Source organism: Brachycentrus maculatus, unplaced genomic scaffold (genome assembly GCF_059751285.1).
Source record: "Brachycentrus maculatus isolate JH-2025_06_01 unplaced genomic scaffold, ASM5975128v1 h1tg000288l, whole genome shotgun sequence".
Classification (NCBI taxonomy): domain Eukaryota; kingdom Metazoa; phylum Arthropoda; class Insecta; order Trichoptera; family Brachycentridae; genus Brachycentrus; species Brachycentrus maculatus.
Genome location: NW_028281039.1, coordinates 155,313 through 177,312, shown reverse-complemented (window position 1 = coordinate 177,312; position 22,000 = coordinate 155,313). Strand labels below are relative to the sequence as shown.

The 22,000-nt window shown below is 34.2% G+C and overlaps 1 protein-coding gene across 1 annotated transcript; it reads left to right on the top strand.

The window, feature by feature from the left end:
- Positions 1-1,703: 1,703 nt before the first annotated feature.
- On the top strand, positions 1,704-20,736 carry LOC148305058 (uncharacterized). Its single transcript, XM_088267290.1, has 4 exons — positions 1,704-1,799; positions 2,562-3,257; positions 16,445-16,611; positions 18,532-20,736. The coding sequence occupies exons 1-4, from the start codon at positions 1,754-1,756 to the stop codon at positions 19,093-19,095; spliced, it is 1,473 nt and encodes a 490-aa protein (XP_088123416.1). The 5' UTR covers positions 1,704-1,753; the 3' UTR covers positions 19,096-20,736.
- The last annotated feature ends 1,264 nt before the right edge of the window (positions 20,737-22,000 follow it).

The following is a 22,000-nucleotide window of genomic DNA, read 5'->3' as shown; positions in this document are numbered from 1 at the left end:
TTTCTCTTTTAATTGAAAAAAAAAATACAACATAATAACACGAATAAAGTAAAATGGAGTTCTACAAATTATACGCCAAATCAATAAATAAATAATTTGATTAGTATTTCTATTTAAAATCTACAGTCCACGCATCGCTGTGGCTCAGTCTAATCGAATGAGAAATAAAGAAAATAGAAAGCACACAATTTTAATTTGAGTAACTTTGTAAAGCATTGTGAAGCATTGAAAGTATTAAAATCTATTAGACAAATCTTTTCCACATTCATGCGTCCCTCATACATACCCGCCGATTATTCCGACTCCTGACTTGACCATACTTGATCATGCCAAGTTTTCCTCGGTCTTTTTCTGCTTTTATTACCAACCTTGCGTTCTCATATCTCAGTTTTGTATTCTTCTTTTTCTTCAAACCCTTATCCGCACCGCTAATGGTATATAGGGCACTGCATCATATAAACGCAGTGTTATATTGATCGTGAAGGAAATGTGAAGCACTCCGCTTCAGGTAGGTAATAGGTAATATCCAGGGTAATATTGAATAAAAATTAGAGTGAAAAAAATCAATTGTATTTATTTGATCAACCCTGGGAATCGAACCCGGGACCTCCAGAACGGTAGCCGAGCGTGCTGACCATTGCAATACTGAGGTGGAGTGCTTTATTACCAATATATAATTTAAATGACAGTATAATTTCAAAGAGAAGAAGAAGAACAACAATATTTCAAATACATCCTTTTAAAATTTGTTTTCTTGTCTTTTCTTTGATTTTTTGGTCAAGTGATTACCTAGTACTCTAAAAATGCTGCATCATTTCAGCCAGTGCCCTAAACACCGTTAGGAAAATACGGGAATGCATCGAAACACGTGTCATAATAGATTTTAATAAATAGCGCCATTAACCAAGTAAAACTTAAATAAAAAAATGGAACTGATTCATTCGAAGGACCAAGAAAGAGTGGTTATCGGAACGACTAATAAAGCCGTGCTCATTATGTATTTTTAGATAAATTAAGGAATGTAGCACCTATAAATCCATCAATTAAGGGTCTTTTTACCAGAGCAATTAATTAGCGTAAATACTTACCAGTCCGTCTCAACGCAGCGTCTTCTCGCCGCTAAATTACTGTCACCGAGCTATTTCCTAAACCACGCCTATCCGTTCAGTCATTGGACAAAAACCAATTACCAAGGAGGCTTAATAAACAACCCAAAATGATCCTTCAGACACGAGAGAATTGGTAGTCTTTTGGTCTAACAGGAACCCATACACCAGACGACTTTGTCAAATTAATTGTCAGGCACGACTCCGCCCACAACAACTATAATTTAATTTTAGAGTCGATCATCTAGACAAGGGCCCATCCGCGTAGATGTCAGACGAGATTCGCTCAAAATGTCAAAGGGAGCAAAGATTTCAAATAAAGTTTTGCTTGCAGCCGGATGGTCTACTTGTGACGATTTCGAAGACCGTTTTTCAAGATGAAGATGCTCTTCACGTGCATTTGTCTCTAAACGTTCAAATTAGCCAAAAATTATTGAGCGTTTAAAGCATTTTGTCTTGTGGACGGCCGTGTAGACGATAACGAGCAGTCTGATTCGTGATATGGAGGAGTCTGGTGTCGCGATTTTTGAAGCTTGAAGTTTTGTTTCATATAAAATACTACTGTAATAAGTTTGTTTCATATAAAATACTTTAAAATACTGTTTCAACGCATATGTGTTTGTGATATTACATATATTGTTATAAAAATGACTCTTTCTCCCAAAAAACAGTGCAAATCAATCAACCATAAAAGTTAGTTTTTAGTTAAAATATTTGGTCAATATCAACACCAATTATTCATACACGGGATTATTCTCAATATTAAATGTGATACTAAAACTTGATATGAAAAATCTATTGTTCATTATTTATAAATTTGGCGTTTAATTTCTAAAACTCCATTTAAATTTAACTATTAAATATCATGCACTGATTTTTAGTGTAGATATACCAAATTGTATTTTAGTATTAAAAAGCATATTTAAAAATATTGTAACAATTTTTTCGATTTGTTATAGCATTTCCAACTTTTTTTTAACCCTTATCCACACCCCATTGGTGCATAGGGCACTGCATAAACGCCGTGTTACCTTAATTGTTAATACATGAAGGAGGGGTGATCAGCCCTCCGCTTCGGGTACCAGTCAAGGGTAATATTGAAAAAATATAAGAGTGAAAAAATCACTAATATTTATATTATTTTTTGACATCTCATCAAAGATGAAGAAGGATATGGAAGTCTGGGCATTTGCGGGGCTGACGACCGTCATAGGCTGGTTTAAGTGATCATTTTACACACGTGTAACATTCACCAATTTTACCCATTATTGACAACCACACTACTCAAATTTTTGGAAGTTCTATATATATGAACCAATTTTGAAACATTGTTCTTGAATCACTAGAACATCACTAGAGACATCTATTGATGAGTTGTAAAAAAATAAATAGAAACGATAGATTTTTCATATCAATTTGAGTGACCTATAAATTAAAATATTACTGTTTTGACAGGCGTTTATATAAAAATGGAGAGTTGTAGTAGAATTATGGACAGTTTGAATCAGGGCAGTGATAAGATGGAAGCCGAAGAAGACCAGAAAGTGATCAAAAACCAACATTCTTACGTCAAAACAGCGTCGAAGATATCTTTCTCCATAGATAATTTGCTGTCAAAAAACGAATCGTGCAGCAGAGTCAAAAACAAGATGGACGACATCAAAATTTGGAATGAAAATAACGTCGTTTTCAACAGTGGCAATGACAGGATATTTAGCCAAATTTTGGCTGAGGATGCTAGAAATTTAGCAGCAGGAAATGAGGATCATAAACACACTAATGAAATTATTGCAAACTGTAGTAGAGGTGACACGTTTCCATATAATTCATCTGTCGTTTATCCTCTACCAAAAGATATGACACAGCCCTGTTTAGAACCGATCAAAAGCGATTCCAGTTTGAAATCCTTCGACCAAAAGGTTTCTTCGGAGGATGACAACGATTTTGAAAATTTTGCCAGAAAAAGCGAAACGGGTGCTTCCGATTTTAGTATCACGAATTCTGATGCAGAGAATGATGATTTCGACGTCATTTTGGCGAACCAAACTACCAGTTTAGGGAGGAGTTTGATCCCTAATGTGTCTTCGGATATCGGGACCAAGGAAGAAGAAGAAAGTCGAGACGTGGACGTTGATGACTGCAAGAATTACGGTAAGACCAAATATATTTTAATTTTATGACATCTTGACAAAGTTGAAGAAGAATATGGAAGTCTAGACATTTATGTGTATGGCGTGTGGCGTTATATTCTCTCTGCTTACCCCTGCGGAGAAACGGCGTGATGCTTTGTTAGATAATTTCCTTTATTGGGAAGTATGTTTTCTAAGGATGGAGAGTGAATGTTGCAATGAACTCTGTTATACTCGTAGCAAATAAAAACCGTACAGCAAAAGCTATACTTGCAATACACCACGGAGGCCCTAATGTATGGAATTGAAGCATGGAGTTGGCAAAGGAAGGATGAAAGTAGACTGAATGCAGTCGGAATGCGATCTCTCAGTGTTGTAAAACCGTGTATGGTAGATGGTCAAATGGTGGTATTAGGAAAGAGTGCAAGGCTGAGATAAGCATTATCGATAACATTAAGAAAGGTGTGTTGAGATGGTTTGGGCATGTGAATCGGAGATCGAAGAAAGAACGAGGCAAAAGTAGTTTGAGACAACAAAATTTGCAGTAAGGTCCTTGAAATATATTGGCTATCCCGAAATCAACTAGCTGCCTGACATGTATAAAATAGAACCCAGTCAGGGATCCAAAATGAATGAACTGAAAAATACTTTATGTAAAAAGTAACTTTTCCAATAATGCACACAAAAATCCTTTAAATGCAAATCTTTCTGTTTAGGTACTGTATTCTATCCAATTCTTAATTAAAGCTGCGACAAAATGTGACCAATCCTGTGTTAAACCAATATGAAATCATCAAATCGCACCAAAACGTAACAATTTCACAAGCTAGAATTCCTGATTACTTAAAATCATTTATAATGGGAATGTAACGTTTTGGTGTGGACCTACACATTAGTTTTATATTATCCACTGACACTTGGTGATGGAATTGCATTTTTAATATATTATTAGATTAAAACCAATATTTTTAGCTTTTCCACTTTATTTTTATTTGACCAGCGACCGGGTTTCGTCGTTACCGACATCATCAGACTGGTGAGAGGCTATACAAATTGTTATGTTATATATAAAAGAAGGCAGGAGTTGATATAATTTTATTGAGAAAATTTTCGAAAAGAATATTTTCTCAATAAAATTATATCAAGTCATGGTTATCAACTCCTGCCTTCTCTTATATATAACATAACAATTTGTATAGCCTCTCACCAGTCTGATGATGTCGGTAACGACGAAACCCGGTCGCTGGTCAAATAAAAATAAAGTGGAAAAGCTAAAAATATTGGTTTTAATCTAATAATATACTACACATTAGTCTTAGAAAATTCTTAAATTTGATATAAATCCTTGTACATAATAGTACAAGGATTTATATCAAATTTAGTTTATTTGCCTTAAAAATTACAGTAGAAGTTCATAATAAATTGACAAAGTTGATCCCTAAAAACAATACAAAAGATACAACAATAGGCACAATGGATTCAATATCTTATATCAATCAAAAATTGTCACATAGCTCATTTATTTGTCTAATTTGTCTTGTCATATTTTCTAAATAAGACGCCACTAAATCCGACAGATCTTTATATCCTGTTGTCTCGTCAATTTTTGTCAACTGAATACCTTTACAACATTTTGAGTGTGTCCAAATACTTGTTCACAAAATCTGGATTATCTCCAATTACAGGAGTTATTTTCATATTATTTTTTGACATCTCATCAAAGACGAAGAAGAATATGGAAGTCTGGGCATTTACGGGGCTGACGACCGTCATCGGCTGGTTTAAGTGATCACTTTACACACGTATAACATTCACCAATTCTACCCATTATTGACAACCACACTACTCAAATTCTTGGAAGTTCTTTATATATGAACCAATTTAGAAACCTTGTTCTTGAATCACTAGAACTTCACTAGAGACATCTACAGTATCTACTCAATGAATTAGGGCCACCCATTATTTTTTTGAATACTCTGAAATCTTTTGGATTATTATATTTATTTTACATAAATACTTTAAGTTTTCTATTGACATCTAATATCATGTATATTACCTTCAATAATATGTAAAATATACCTGGATTATTTAAGCCTTTACAAAATTTCAAACCCTTTTTCTGAGAAAGGTCCCTAATTATCACAGGTAGACAGATAGTTGAAAGTTCAAAAAATAGTCCTATCTCATTTATTAGTGAAGTTTCTTGAGTTCTGGTTGTTGTTTCGTTCAGAAAGGTTATATAGTTATCGTGTCTTGTGAAAAAAACTTAATTTTTAATTTTAGTTCATAAAGTATAATTTTTTTTTGTAAACACACGTGTTTTTTTTGAAAAGGACAAAATGGGAAAAAGTAAAGACATTTCTGAGGAAAAAAAGTCTAGTGTTATAGTGCTACTGAAATTAGGAATACTATCTAATAGAGAAATTTCAAAAAAAGAAAACGTTTCTCGTCAAACAGTGGACAGAATTTCAAAATCAATAAAAAATCAGTCACCCGCCACCAGCAATCGGCGAAAGAACTGTCGTAGGATTAGAAAAACAACACCGAGGACTGATCGAAAAATCGTTCAAAGTGCCTTAGAAAACCGTAGTGCATCAGCAAAAACATTAAAAATAAAATTGGAAGAAGAGGGTATAAATATATCGGTATCAACACTGAGGCGACGTCTTTACGAAGTAAATCTGAAATGCAGGCGCCCTGTAAAAGTACCAAAATTGACACCACGAATGAAAGCGGATCGATTAAAATGGGCCAGGCTACATCGAAATTACTCGGTAGATGATTGGAAAAAGGTATGTATTTAAATTGAATTTTCAACATATTATTTTAGTAAATAAACTTATATATTTGAATTAAACTTAAATTTTCATTATTTTTCAGGTCATCTTTAGTGATGAGTGCCGGTTAGAAGCCGTGACAGAGAGCCGTCGATTCGTCAGGAGAACACCAATGGAACGTTACAATGAGGCCTGTGTGGTAAAAGTTATCAAACACCCCCCTGCAACAATGATATGGTCATGTATTATTAACAATTTACCTGGGCCGTTGTTTTTCGTGGAAGGAACAATGAACCAAAATTCCTATAAGCAGGTCCTCGAACGAATTTTATTGCCCTTCTACCATACACTCGACCCAACAGAAGGTTCATACACCTTCATGCAGGATGGGGCACCTTGCCACCGGGCTAAATCAATAATAAAATTTTTGTCTAACAAAAATCTGCCTTTGCTCCCCTGGCCTGGAAATTCTCCGGACCTTAATCCTATAGAAAACGTATGGAGCATGTTAAAAAATAAGGTATACTCATTTCCAAATCCGACAGTAGACTGTCTAAAAAAAAATATTCAAAAAATTTGGTCAGAAGACGAAGAAATAAAAAATATGATAAAACAGTGCATTTTAAGTATGCCAAAAAGAATTGAGGCAGTTATTTCTGCCAAAGGTGGAAATACTAAATACTAACTTTATTTATATGAAAATATATGCATAATTTAAGCGTAATAAAGTGTTCATGTGTAAATAAAATTCAATGTTGTTTTATTCAAGGTTTTCTCTGAGTTATTCCTGTTTGAATTGAGAAATTGCGCGAAATTCTGCGTGGCCCTAATTCATTGAGTAGATACTGTATTGGTGAGATGTAAAGAAGCTTTTTACTAAACAGAAACTCTTATATTAGTATGTGAGGTCCAAATCCTGGATTATAATCACACACATGAGAAACGCCAGAAAATACCATTTTCATTTTTATTAATTAAATTGGTTCATATATAAAGAACTTCCAAGAATTTGAGTAGTGTGGTTGTCAATAATGGGTAGAATTGGTGAATGTTACACGTGTGTAAAGTGATCACTTAAACCAGCCGATGAAGGTCGTCAGCCCCGTAAATGCCCAGACTTCCATATTCTTCTTCGTCTTTGATGAGATGTCAAAAAATAAACTGAATACCTTCTTTTACACATTATATTTCCTATTAAAATATATTTTGTAGTATGTTATATTTAATGACAAAAATATAATCATAATATAATAATAGTTATTTAAATGTGTCCGCCTCCGTAGTGTAATGGTCAGCACGCTCGGCTACCGTTCTGGAGGTCCCGGGTTCGATTCCCAAGGGGGTAAAATAAATATAAGTGATTTTTTTACTGTAATATTTATTCAATATTATTACCCTGGACTGGTACCTGAAGCGGAGGGCTGATCACCTTTCCTTCATGTGTAAACTATCAAGATAACACTGCGTTTATATGACGCAGTGCCCTATGCATCATTGGGGTGCGGATAAGGGTTTTATTATTATTTATTATTATTTAAAAGTTATTTTAATATAGATAATAATGTAGGAACATAATAAGTAAATAAAGAACAGATGTGTGTTTGAAATATAGTTTTAACAATTGATTCAGAAGTTACTTTTTGGTAACATCCATCCATTTTTATTGCATACATATTTTATTTGTGTAATGGTCAGCACGCTCGGCTACCGTTCTGGAGGACCCGGGTTCGATTCCCAGGGGGGGTAAAATAAATGAGTGATTTTTTCACTGAAATATTTATTCAATATTACCCGAAGCGGAGGGCTGATCACCTTTCCTTCATGTGTAAACGATCGAGATAACACTGCGTTTATATGACGCAGTGCCCTATGCACCATTGGGGTGCGGATAAGGGTTTAATTATTATTATTATTTAAATATTTCTTTTTCGAAAATTGGGCATACCCACACTAGATGAAGGACATTTTGTGATGACATCTTATTACATTCACAAAAAGAGTTTTGTCTGACTTAAAACGGAAGTGGTATTCTAGAAATGCTCCATGATCCTAAATGGTATACTGCACTGAAGAGAATATTTAGAACAGGATACATTTATTTTATTTTTTAAACATATCGCTCACTCCTTTCAAGAACGTCATAAATCAAAAATCGCCCATTTTCAGTTGTGCATGTTTTCGGAATGCTCAGAAAATGTACTATATCCCAGCAAATGCGGCATATTTTAAACTTAATATTTACCATACTCTCAGTATTATTAATATTTAAAGCATTTACTTTGTGGTTAGTCATTTTTACTTATTTTTTTTTACAATAATGTCAATATATCCGCTACATATATTTACCCACTATAAATATTTACCCGCTACAGGGCAGAAAGTGTTGTTTTTTTTTTCATTTTGAGGAAAAGGTATTATTAAAAAAAAAAATTAAAAATACTAAATATTTTTCAAATGGATAAAAAAACCTTCAGGTTTTACCTAAAACGATCTGTTGCACAGTAAAAAGTTCAGTAAGTGGCTTGATATTTATTTTTAATACATTTTATTAATTTTTTAAACTTTAAAAACGATCTCCTGAAAAATCGAGTTTGGAAGATTTTTTGTGATTTAACTGTGACAATTAGTTTCACTTAAAAAAAATATATAAAAATAAAACCATACATTTGGTCTGCTTAATTGACCCTTATCACTCGAGAAAAAAAAATCATATCGCTCACCCCTTTAAGAACAAGAATCGTCATAAATAAAAAATCGTCAATTTTCAGTTGTGCATGTTTTCGGAATGCCCAGAAAATGTACAATATCCCAGCAAAGGGGCATATTTTTAACTTAATATTTACCCGCTACAGGGCAGAAAGTGTTGTTTTTTGCATTTTGGAGAAAAGGTATTGTTTAATAATTTTTTTAAATATACTGAATATTTTTCAAATGGAGAAAAAACCTTCAAGTTTTTTACATAAAAAGATCTGTTGCACAGTAAAAAGTTCAATAAGTGGCATGATATTTATTTTGAATACATTGTATTATATTTTCAAACTTTAAAAACGTTCTCCTGAAAAATCAAGTTTTTTGATTTATGACGTTCTTGAAAGGAGTGAGCAATATTACATACATAATCTTATACGTTCCCAACTAGCAAATGCCAAAAAACTACAATGTGGAAATGCGGATATATCTGGAACAATGCCTTTATTGTGTGGGTCCCGCAGAAGTCATAGATTAGCCGGAAAACAAGTCTGCGAGGGAACATCAAAGCGATGTGGTGACCACTTAGTCGTCGTCTTGTCACCCGGCGGCGTTAATTGCTTAATTGTCGCGAGAAGGAAACGCTTCTTTGAATTTCCAACGCGCTTTCCAATTTTTAAACGATTTAAAAATACACACGGTAAACGACAGAACCGAATTGGTCTGCTATTCATTTTGTATTGTTGGGATATATATTTAAAATTAAACGCGGTTATTTGATTGAATTCTACGTTTATTTACAAATATGATATGTGACGCGTTTCGTCTTACCCTTATCCGCACCCCAATGGTGCATAGGGCACTGCGTCATATAAACGCAGAGTTATCTTGATCGTTTACACATGAAGGAAAGGTGATCAGCCCTCCGCTTCAGGTGCCAGTCCAGGGTAAGATTGAATAAGTATTTCAGTGAAAAAAACGCTAATATTTATTTGACCCCTCTGGGAATCGAACCCGGGACCTCCAGAACGGTAGCTGAGCGTGCTGCCATTACACTACGGATGCCGACAGAAAAATCAATTAGACGAAACAATATTTGCGTTTACGTAATTACAATAAAATATGGTATTGTAATGAATATTTTCATGTATTTTTTTGTCCGCCTCCGTAGTGTAATGGTCAGCATGTCGGCTACCGTTCTGGAGGTCCCGGGTTCTATTCCCAGGGGGGTTTAATAAATATAAGTGATTTTTTCACTATAATATTTATTCAATATTACAATGGACTGGTACCTGAAGTGGAGGGCTGATCACCTTTCCTCCATGTGTAATCGATCGAGATAACACTGCGTTTATATGAAGCAGTGCTCTATGCACCATTGGGGTGCGGTTGAGGATTTATTTTTATTATTATTATTTTTATGATGTAAAAAGCTAGACATGAAGTGAGTTCTATATAAAACCGTTTATGTTTTAAAAAAGCCATGGTTTTAGAAAATAATTGTTAGCCAATCACTGTCATAAGTTGATATTTTTTTTACTATAATATTTCCCTTGTGGGGGTTCGTCTCGGAACTTTAAGAATTATTTAGATTTTTAGTCAACATTGACACTATATATAAACCCTTTCCGGTCCCCCAAAATTAAAAAATAATCTAGGTAGACAGTTACATTCCAATTGGTAAAAAATCTTTTGTCCTCTGCTCCACATACTGTTGTAATAGATACGAGTGACAAAAATGTAAGCTTGGAATTTGAATAAATAATACTAATGATGAAAAAAATGTGGAATAACATCCGACATGGGACCTCAGAGGAAAAAATCTATGTCGAATGAGATTCCACATTGGACCAGTAAGGGTTAATGCATTACTAGTACCTACTTAATACTTTTTTTTTTGGAGTCTGAGCCCACTATCCACCCGCAGCAGTTATAGGGTCCTGAGGGACTCTCTGTCTGCTGCACATAGAGGAAAATCTTCAAAATATTTCTGAAGAAATAAATATTGCTCTATTCAATTAATGAGGGGGGAGGAGGATGTACGGACAGAGGCCGACACTTCGTCCCCACCCCTCGGGATCCCCTCATTACCTCTTTTACTTTTAATAAAATAAAAACAATAAGAAAACAAAAAATAATAATAATAAATAACAATGTTTCCAAAAAAAAAAAAACAAAATACAATTTAAGACGAACACAAACAATGATTTAAAGACTAAAGTAATAGAGAACTAGTAACTAATATTTAAAAAAAAAACACTGTTATTTACATTAAGAGAAGAAAAAAAAACCATTAATAAAGAAGGACTTCCTGGGTGAACAAAGGCAGAGGATCCAAATACCACCCCCGTAAGGGGAGGAACCTACCTAATACTTGTTACTAATAGTAATAAAATGTTGAAATGCCAGAATTCGGCCCTGTTTCTGTACTGAAATAATCTAGCAGTAATTTGGATAAACCGCGCGGCTATATTCTGGTAGACATCAATCAGGGGGCAATTAGTGAGTTGGCTGTCACGAGCGCCCAGCGCATCAGGAACCGCTTCCCGCAGGGGTAGGCAGAGAGGATACAAAGCAACGCCACTCTAAAGAACATCATAATATAGTAACATTCTAAATACAAAAGTATTAGTCTCTTTATTTATTTAAAACATTGAGTGTGTTCAAATACTTGTTCACAAAATCTCCAACTACAGGAGTTATTTTCTAGTGATTCAAGAATAATGTTTCGAAATTAGTTCATATATATAGAACTTCCGAGAATTTGAGTATTTATATAAATATATATATATATATATATATATATATATATATATATATATATATATATATATATATATATATATATATATATATATATATATATATATATATATATATATATATATATATATATATATATATATATATATATATATGTATATATATAAATAATAATAAAAAAAATAGTCCCGTACTGTAGAATAGACCAAAATAGAAAAAAGCTCTTTTTTGGAGAGGCTCAGCGCAACTAAAATGTATGAAAAATAATACAAAAAAAAATATTATTTAATAAAAAATAAATAAAGAAATTATTTTTTGACAACTCATCATAGATGAAGAAGAATATGGAAGTCTGGGCATTTACAAGGCTGAAGACCGTAAATGTAATTGGAGATAATCCAGAATGCAAAGCTGAGATAAGCATTATCGATAAAATTAAGAAAGGTGTGTTGAGATGGTTTGGACATGTAGAACGAATGAGTGAGGAAAGAACGGTAAAACAAATTTATGAGGCGAATGTAAGCGGGAAAGAAGCAGAGGAAGACCGAGAAAAACATGGCACGATCAGGTATGCCAAATACTTGAAAGTGGTCAGGTTAGGAGTCGTAACAATCGGCGGGTATGTATGAGGAGACGCATGAACGTGGAAGAGGCGAAGAATGTTTGCAAGGACAGAGTGGTGTGGCGCTCTATTCTCTTATTCTGCCTACCCCTGCGGGGAAGCGGCGTGATGGTTAGTTAGTTAGTTAGTTATTTTTATTTGAAATATAAACCTTGTACATAATTAGCAAGGTAAATAATAAATGCAATTCCCATCCAAAAAAATGCGTAGAGTTCCGCGTACAGCACTTTGAGAACCACTGGTAACATGATTTATCAGAATAGTTTCCGCGTGTTGTCTAACTGGGTTGTCAGCATATTTATGCTCAATTTATCCATCCCTTCAGACGCCAAGAGTTAATTAGGGGTTGTTTTTTCCTATTTCATATTATACCTATTGAATATGCCTATTGAAAAAGCAGTCGGCAATATATTTAATAATAATAAAACCCTTATCCGCACCTGAATGGTGCATAGGGCACTGTGTCATATGAACGCAGTGTTATCTTGATCGTTTTTACACATGAAGGAAAGGTGATCTGCCCTCCGCTTCAGGTACCAGTCCATGGTAATATTGAATAAATATTACTGTGAAAAAATCACGTATATTTATTTTACCCCCCTTGGGAATCGAACCCGGGCCCTCCGGAACGGTAGCCGAGCGTGCTGACCATTACACTACGGAGGCGGAAAAAATATATTTAATAAATTAATAAAATTTAAAAAAAATTAACCGCTAAATGCTAATTTTTTCATGTAGAAGAGGCGAAGATTGTTTCCAAAACTAGATTTGTGTGGTTTTCTACTCCCTCTACCTACGGCAAGCGCCATGGTGAAGTGTTTTTGCAAAGACAGAGTGCTGTGGCGTTCTATTCTCTTCTCTCTGCCTACCGCTGTTAGTTTGAACGCCTTGCGCAATACCGCGGGTAATGCCTGCGTTAGCTGGCGCATACAGAGTTCTCTATTCAAATACAGAGTGGTGTGGCGTTCTATTCTCCCTGCCTACCCCTGCGAGAAGCAGCGAGATGGTTAGTTAGTTAGCTAGTTAGTTATAACAGTTTTTTATCATTGAAAACACGCAGATGTTAAAATAACTACCGTTGGAATGATAAATGCTCTAAAAAATACAAAAATTTCAACAAATTTTGTCACAATATCGAATTTAATACTGCTTAACGACTCGGAAATCGTCTTAATTAGAATGCATGTAGTGGCGCCATCTTTAAACGCTCAAATGTCATCCGAATTTAGGGTTGCCACAATTCTAAATATCCGAGTTTTGATATTATATTACCGTACCTACTTATAAAGTACCTACTATGATTTTTGTAAAAAAATATGCTTTGCTAAAATCACTCGTTAACGAGTGGAGGCTTGATAAAAAATAAAAGCATCTACCGCTTGATCAAGCCGGAATTTTTTTTATTGTTTTTTTTTAATTTTTGTTATTTTTTATTATTGTTTTGGATCCATAACATTTTTTTAAACAAAAGAGAAATATTTGTATACTTATTTGAAATAATGACATCGACAAACATTTCAATTTTACGCTTTTTGTGAGCGGCTCATTATTAAAAATGGGCATTGAATTGTGGTATAGTGGGTTCGAACCCAGAAAATCATACTCAGAGGCCGTGACACTAACCATGGGACCACAACCTGGCTTCATAAAAATACTAACTAACCATTATGCCGCTCCCACGCAGGCTAGGCAGAGAGAATAAACAAATTTGTAAAAATATTAGAAAAATAGGCTGTTAACAAACGTAGTTTGTTAACAAAACTAATGTTTGTTAACCTCGTGTCGGGTTGTGGTCCCGTGGTCCCGCGGACTCTCGAGTCAGAATTTCTCGGTTCGAACCCACTCTACCACAATTTGATACCTGTTTCTAATTATGGCTCATAGAAATAGTATGAAATTGAAATATTTGTGTAAATAATAAAAACACAAATATTTCTCTTTTAAGAAAAAAAGCTTTGTCGGGTTGCGATCTCATATTTAGTGTCGCAGACTGAGACAGATTTCCTAGGTTCGAATCCAATCTACCACAATTTGATACCAATTTTAAATAATGAGCCGTTCAGGCTCGCGAAAAAAGTATGAAAATGGAATATGAATATATATATATATATATATATATATATATATATATATATATATATATATATATATATATATTTATATATATATATATATATATATATATATATATATATATGTATATATATATATATATATATATATATATATATATTTATATATATATATATATATATATTTATATATATATATATATATATATATTTATATATATATATATATATTTATATATATATATATATATATATATATATATATATATATATATATATATATATATATATATATATATATATATATATATATATATATATATATATATATATATATATATATATATATATATATATATATATATATATATATATATATATATATATATATATATATATATATAACGTGGTAATATTTTCCTTTTGAAAATTAAGTGTAAATAATATGTAAAGTGGGTGTATAATAATAAAATAAACAATGTGTTGCTTTGTAATTAAAGAAACGACAATAAAAGTTTATTCTTAATTAATCTTTATAATAATTTTTATATCTATCTATCTATCTATCTATCTATCTGATTCTGACAGTTAATTTTTTCTATCGGATCTCTTTTGTTAAATTCTGTGCGACGCATGCGACATCTGGTGGTAGAACTGTTTTATGTAGGTACTATTTGTAAGTACTTAATAAAATGTATAGGTAGGTACCTAGTTATTTTATTACATATATATATATATATATATATATATATATATATATATATATATATATATATATATATATATATATATATATATATATATATATATATATATATATATATATTTATATATATATATATATATATATATATATATATATATATATATATATATATATATATATATATATATATATATATATATATATATATATATATATATATATATATATATATATATATATATATATATATATATATATATATATATATATATATATATATATATATATATATATATATATATATATATATATATATATATATATATATATATATATATATATATATATATATATATATACACACAAGTATACAATGTTTCTGAAGCGGAAGGCTGATCACCTTTCCTTCATGTTAATGATCAAGATAACAGTGCGTTTATATGATGCAGTGCCCTATGCACCATTTTGGTGCGGATGAGGGTTTGAATGAATGAAGTACACAATGAAAACGTAAATATTCATTTAAAAATAAATCAGTTTGTGAGTGTGTGGCAGCCCTGTTCAAAGTCCCGTTTAATTTATGATGTATGTCCCATTTTTTTGTCGTATTCTCATCTCGGAATGACTCCGCGGCCACATTTCGTGTGTATTTATCGATCCCGACATTTAGTTTGACAATATAACGGATTTAAGTGTGTGTTTTGACTTCGGTTATTTATGCCCCCGTAACGTCGTGTCAGATCGGAATTGCCGCGCTTTCATGTGTTGCCAGTCGAGAGTCTTTTATTATTTTTAATAGCCTGGCGAGAACTGCGTGGGTAGGTACTTAACTGTTTGATAATGCGGGGTTAAGTAATTTATCGTGAATTTTGAAGCACCTTCAATTACGGAGTGGTACAGTGCGGATTATATACAACTCATTTGAAAGACGAAAGCAAATATTTTTCTCGAGTTTAGTACATATTTACATTTTTCTTTAAATGTTGCCAGTATGATACTGAGGAATGATCCTGAGGTAGGTACATGAGAAAATATGAACGTCTTTCGTAATTTTGTTTTATATGTGTCGCTTACTTTAAAAATCAGCCAGATCCAATTTTATAAGATTTTAAAATAAATACTCTGTCGGAATGCCAATTGTGGGTTTTATTTACTTAAAGTACAGATACACATGCTACTTATTAATCATGCTTATGAGTATGCTCAAGATGAGCATGCTCTCTAGCTGTATACATTTGTTTGAAATAAGCAAGCTTATGCAACACCGCTTGTCATGTCACTTAGGTTTCAATTTTTAAGGTTTTATAGCCTTTGCCTACTCGTGAGTGGATTTACTCTTTATGATTAAAGTTACTATAGTTTCATGTAATTCATAATTGAAAATTCTAGGCAAAAACATTCGCTATCCCGCTAGAGGCATGAGTTTATACATTTCATTGATTCTAAGTTAGCAGTCAAGTTACTTAGGTGTATGTATTTACATGTGAATTTACATAGGGCGTGAGTTTCTCACTGGTTGACAAAAAAAAACTAAAAAATACATTCGGTGATCACTAATGACTATCGATTATTATTTCTCAGACGCCCAGGACTCTCCGGGAGGGTCTTCCGACCGGAAGAAACGACCCCGGACCGCCTTCACGGCCCAGCAAATCAAGTCTCTGGAGACCGAGTTCGAGAGGAACAAGTACCTGTCTGTCGCCAAACGGCTGCAGCTGGCTAGGAACCTGAGGCTTACAGAGACACAGGTATTATCATAGCTAATAAATACAAGCTATTGAATTCGAAAACCGAATTAAATAACGATTCGTGTGAAAGAAGTCGTTACTTGATTCGGTTTTTGGAATCGATTACTTAATCACGCTAATGGTGCACAAATTTGCATGAAATTATAGTAGTATTAATGGTAATTACTCTATAACAACGCGGGTGTTTTGCCTAGAATTTTCACTCATGAATTACATGAAATTATAGTAACTTAAAACATGAAGAGTAAATCCACTCACGAGTAGGCATAGCCTATGCTCTGCGTCCTTTGTGCCCATACCATCTCAATTGCCTATCCTCTACTTTACTCTTGATGTAAGTTACAGCAAAGCTTCCACGATTGCGTGAACTTTTTATTTTGTCCCTTAGGGCAATGTTCCGCATTTTTTCTGTTTATATTATTTTTTGACATCTCATCAAAGATGAAGATGAATATGGAAGTCTGGGCATTTACGGGACCGACGACCGTCAAAGGTTGGTTTAAGTGATCACTTTACACACGTGTAACATTCACCAATTCTACCCATTATTGACAACCACACTACTCAAATTCTTGGAAGTTCTATATATATGTACCAATTTTGAAACATTATTCTTGAATCACTAGAACTTCACTAGAGACATCTATTAGTGAGGTGAAAATAAGCTTTTTATTGAGCAGAAATTCTTTTATTAGTATGTGAGGTCCGAATCCTGGATTATAATCACACACATCGCTCACTCCTTTCAAGAACGTCATAAATCAAAAAACTTGATTTTTCAGGAGAACGTTTTTAAAGTTTAAAAATATAATACAATGTATTAAAAATAAATATCAAGCCACTTATTGACCTTTTTACTGTGCAACAGATCTTTTTAGGTAAAACCTGAAGGTTTTTACTCCATTTGAAAAATATTTTATATATTTAAAAAAATTCTTGAACAATACCTTTTCTTCAAAATGCAAAAACAACACTTTCTGTAGCGGGTAAATATTATGTTAAAAATATGCCTCTTTTGCTGGGATATAGTAAATTTTCTGGGTATTCCAAAAACATGCACAACTGAAAATTGTCGATTTTTGATTTATGACGTTCTTGAAAGGAGTGAGCGACATGAGAAACGCCAGAAAATATCATTTCCATTTTTATTATTTGAGCTTATAATTTGACCAGATAATTTATTCACAACATTTTGAGTGTGTCCAAATACTTGTTCACAAAATCTGGATTATCTCCAATTACAGGAGTTATTTTCATATTATTTTTTGACATCTCATCAAAGATGAAGATTTTTTTCTATTCAAGGTACACCTTCCAAATTAAGAAATTTCAGAGGTGCATATTTACCATATTATGGTAACATATTTAACATATTACGTTTAATGGGAAATGTGAGACTACTTAACAGAGCACAGGCAATACAAATTTGGAGCAATTGCGTTATTTTCACAAAACTAGACTTATTTCCTCGGCACATCAACTAATCACCAGTGTGCTGCGGCACACACTTTGCGGAACAATGCCTTTTGGGACACTCCAGCATAACATTGTAATTTAGTCTTCTTCTTCTTTTTGTAGATCCTACGGATCTGTTTGTGCCTCCGCATGTCGCTCTTGGGAAGTTGACTCCCAGCTGTCTTTCCATCTTTTCGGAGGTCTGCCTGGGGGTCTGCGCCCTTCAGGGTTGCCTTGGAGGGCGATACGTGGAACTCTGTCTTCTGACATTCTGTTTATATGTTCATTCCAGTATCGCCTTCGTTGTCGTCCCCACCTCACGATATCCTCCGTCTTACACATGCTCCGGATGTCGGTATTTCTTACTCGGTCTCGCAATGTATTTCCGGTTATAGATCGTAATTTAGTGATAATTTAAAATAGGATTTTATGAATAAATTATAATTAAAACGTGTATTTTTGCAGATTAAAATATGGTTCCAAAACCGTCGGACTAAGTGGAAGAGAAAATACACAAACGACGTAGAATTGCTCGCCCAGCAGTACTACAGCAGCATGGGAGTGCTGGCCCCCCGGCCCATGTTCCTCGGCGACCGGCTCTGGATATTCAACTGCCCCAACCAGCTGCCCGCGCCCAACATGCCGCCCGCCCAGTGGTCGAGGCCCACGCCCAACATGCCGCCCGCCCATCTGGGAGCGCGGCATGTTGGGCGCGCCTCCAGCCCGCACCGGGCTATGCCGCTGTCCCACCCGGCGCAGTTCGGCCCGCAAGTGTTCCAACACTCAGCAATGACGCCCCACTGGAGCAAGCCGTTCGACTTCGAGGCTGTGAAAACAGCTACTCCTATTCGCGTCAGCAAAATGGATTACCCATACAGACATCCGAATAACGGTTACCAGTTCGTCGGAGAGAATTCTTCAGCGACTAATTTGGCCAATTTGCAAAATGATTATATGAAAAGTAACGTTGAAGGGCGCGGAGAAAGCGAGGACTCAAAAAAACGCTCGGAAGAGAACTTTAGTGTTTGAATAATTTTACCTAGATGTGTGCTCAAATCAATTGTAGATACAGCCTGTATCTACAGTTGATTTAATCACACATAAAGTGGAAATGCGATGACTGACCATTCTCCGTAAATGTCTTTGCACTGTTCCGTGTCTGTCTGCTGTGCTGGTCGGGGTTGTGGGCGTCTGTGTACCGGATAACGTCGGGTCTGAATCGGATCTAGCTGACTAATTGAACTAAATACTAATCCCTTTCACTGCCTTCACCGGGATACTTCTAGAAAATTTGGTGATGGACTTACAATCTTGTATTTATTTAGATTGGCAGTGACAGGTATATTGAAAGCTTTTAAATGAAAATTCACACTAAAATCGGGATAAAATTGTATATTGTTTCACATTTTCAATAAATTTCGTAACTTTGTTTTAAAAAAATTGCTTAGCAAGAGCAGATCTGTCAGTAAGCCCAGATGCTTCTGTATCAGATCTGGGCATGCGGTGGGACAGCTTTCAATGCAGATACAGCCCGTGAACTCGCACGTGATGCGACGTATAACTTCCGTATAAAAGGTAGGTATAATCCGCAAAGCCTCTACATTTAATAGCTTGTCTGCAGGTAGGATAAGTATAGGGAAGGTAAATGTGAAAAATACATCACAAATACCGAGACCAATTGAAAAAAAACCTTTCTTGTATTTATTCTTGCGTCGGCAGTTTTGCAGTCTAGCTTTTACCCAACTACGTCACCAATGTATGAGTTACAAAATTGGAGTAGTTTGGTAGTCAATCATGGGTAGAACGGTGAATGTTAGTTCCACAATGTATAAAGTATCTGTTAAACTAGCGAATGACAGGTCGTAAACCCTGTAAATACCCAGACTTCTAATTCCCATCCCATTTGACTTCTTCTTTTGTTAGAATTTAAATAAAACCCTTTTAAAACGTTTATATTTTGCTATTATAAAAAAAACGATGTTCCTGAAATTGACACTTATTTTGTTTTTTTCGGGAAGCATCTATCGAAGGTCCGCCTCCGTAGTGTAATGATCAGCACGCTCGGCTACCGTACTGAAGGTCCCGGGTTCGATTCCCAGGGGAGGGGGTCAAATAAATATAAGTGATTTTTTCACTCTGATATTTATTCAATATTACTCTGGACTGGTGAAGCAGAGGGTTGATCACCTTTTCTTCGTGTGTTAACGATCAAGATAACACTGTATTTGCATGATACAGTGCCCTATGCACCACCGGGTGCGGATGAGGGTTTGAAGAAGAATCTATCGAAATTTGCACTTTTATAAGTTCTCCAATCGAGACGGCTCGCAATGTGATTCGCTGTAGTTTGCAATGTGTTTGATGTCGGATCAACCTGTTCGTAGCCCTACTGGTTCGCAAACGTAGTGAATACGCAACTTTCTGAAATTCATATTTTGTATGACAAGTGTTTTATGGTAGGGACTGACCTTCACATTTGGTCGTAACGTAACACGTTACGATGCGAGCATTCGTATAGTCAGCACAGCGAGCCGAGCGCTCCATCCATAGTTTCGGATGCTCGCCGCGAGCGATGTTACGACGTTACGTTACGACGAAATGCTCCGGTCAGTCTGTACCATTATATATATAAAAACAAATCTATTTATATACAAAACTCAGATTAAGTATTTTTTGTGTGTCTACAAGCTATAAATATTTTTAAACGATTTTATTATATATTTTTGAATGTATATATACCTATTCATTTACGTAATAAATGCTTGCAAGAAATAATCTGTGTTATTTTTTAATTACAAAAAAAAAATTCCGTGGATGTTTACAGGGTAGGTACTTTAAAACTGTCTTGAAAATGTGTCGTTATAATTTTCTTGTTGAATATTGCTACAATATTATAAAACGCTTTAAATTAGGTACTTACATACATAATATAAAAATACAGTGAAACCTGTCATAACGAGTAATTCGCATATCCAGCAAAAAAAATCTGAAAAAGTTGCTCCCTTAACGAGCGATGTTTCGCATAATGAGTAACAGAGGAAAGGCAAGTCTCTTTTTCACGACATTTACTTGTGAACCGGGACTTTCGCGGCTTGAGAAGGCGGTTTATCAAAAGGACCCTCACTTCTGCCTGAAAAAAACTTTGGCCAGAGAGTGTTGTCAAATGTGACTTTGAATCAGTAACTATGGAATCTACAGTTAACGAGATTGTGTCATTACCCAATATCATGGGATTCGAGGTGGATAACAACGATATTGAAGAGCTCGTGAAAGAGTACAGCCAAGAGCTGACCACCGAAGAGCTTATGAAGTTGCATCGTGTTTCACAGCAAGAAATTATGGAGAAGGAAGAAGTAGCAGAGCAACAATCTTCTATCACAATAAGAGAAATGCTAAAAGCATGGGAAACTGTTGCATCATATATTAAGAAGCACTATCCTAATAAGGAGGTGGCTATTCGTGCTACAAATTTATTCAATGATAATGCTGTGACACATTTTTGCCAAATTTTGAAGCGTCGGCAAAGACAAATGTCTTAAAACAGTTTTCTAGTTAAACAGGGATTAATTATTTGTCATAAATTCATATTTCTTCCCCGTTTTTTTCAAATCTAAATTATATTCCGCGTTTTTACACTATTTAACAAGTTATAAGTAATTTTATTATAATGAACGTTAAAAAATACATATAAAAAAATTGAGTTTTCTTTCGGCTTGGAACGCATTATCGTATTTTACATTGATTTCTATGGTAAAAAATGTTTCGCTTAACGAGTAAGATGATGGAACGATTTAAACTCCTTATGAGAGGTTCCACTGTAAATTAAAAACACATGTTACGATTCCAACACGTTGCTGTCAAGAAGTAAGTAGGACCAAATAAACTAACAAGAAATAATATTCTCGTTAGAAGCGTGTTGGAATCAAATAAGATC

What these genes read in the sequence shown, in the direction of transcription:
- LOC148305058 (XM_088267290.1), top strand. Translation starts at nt 1,754, where the DNA reads ATGACTCTTTCTCCCAAAAAACAGTGCAAATCAATCAACCATAAAA. An exon ending in TGATGACTGCAAGAATTACG is followed by an intron (nt 3,258 to 16,444) that starts GTAAGACCAAAT and finishes ATTATTTCTCAG; the next exon opens with ACGCCCAGGACTCTCCGGGA. An exon ending in TGAGGCTTACAGAGACACAG is followed by an intron (nt 16,612 to 18,531) that starts GTATTATCATAG and finishes GTATTTTTGCAG; the next exon opens with ATTAAAATATGGTTCCAAAA.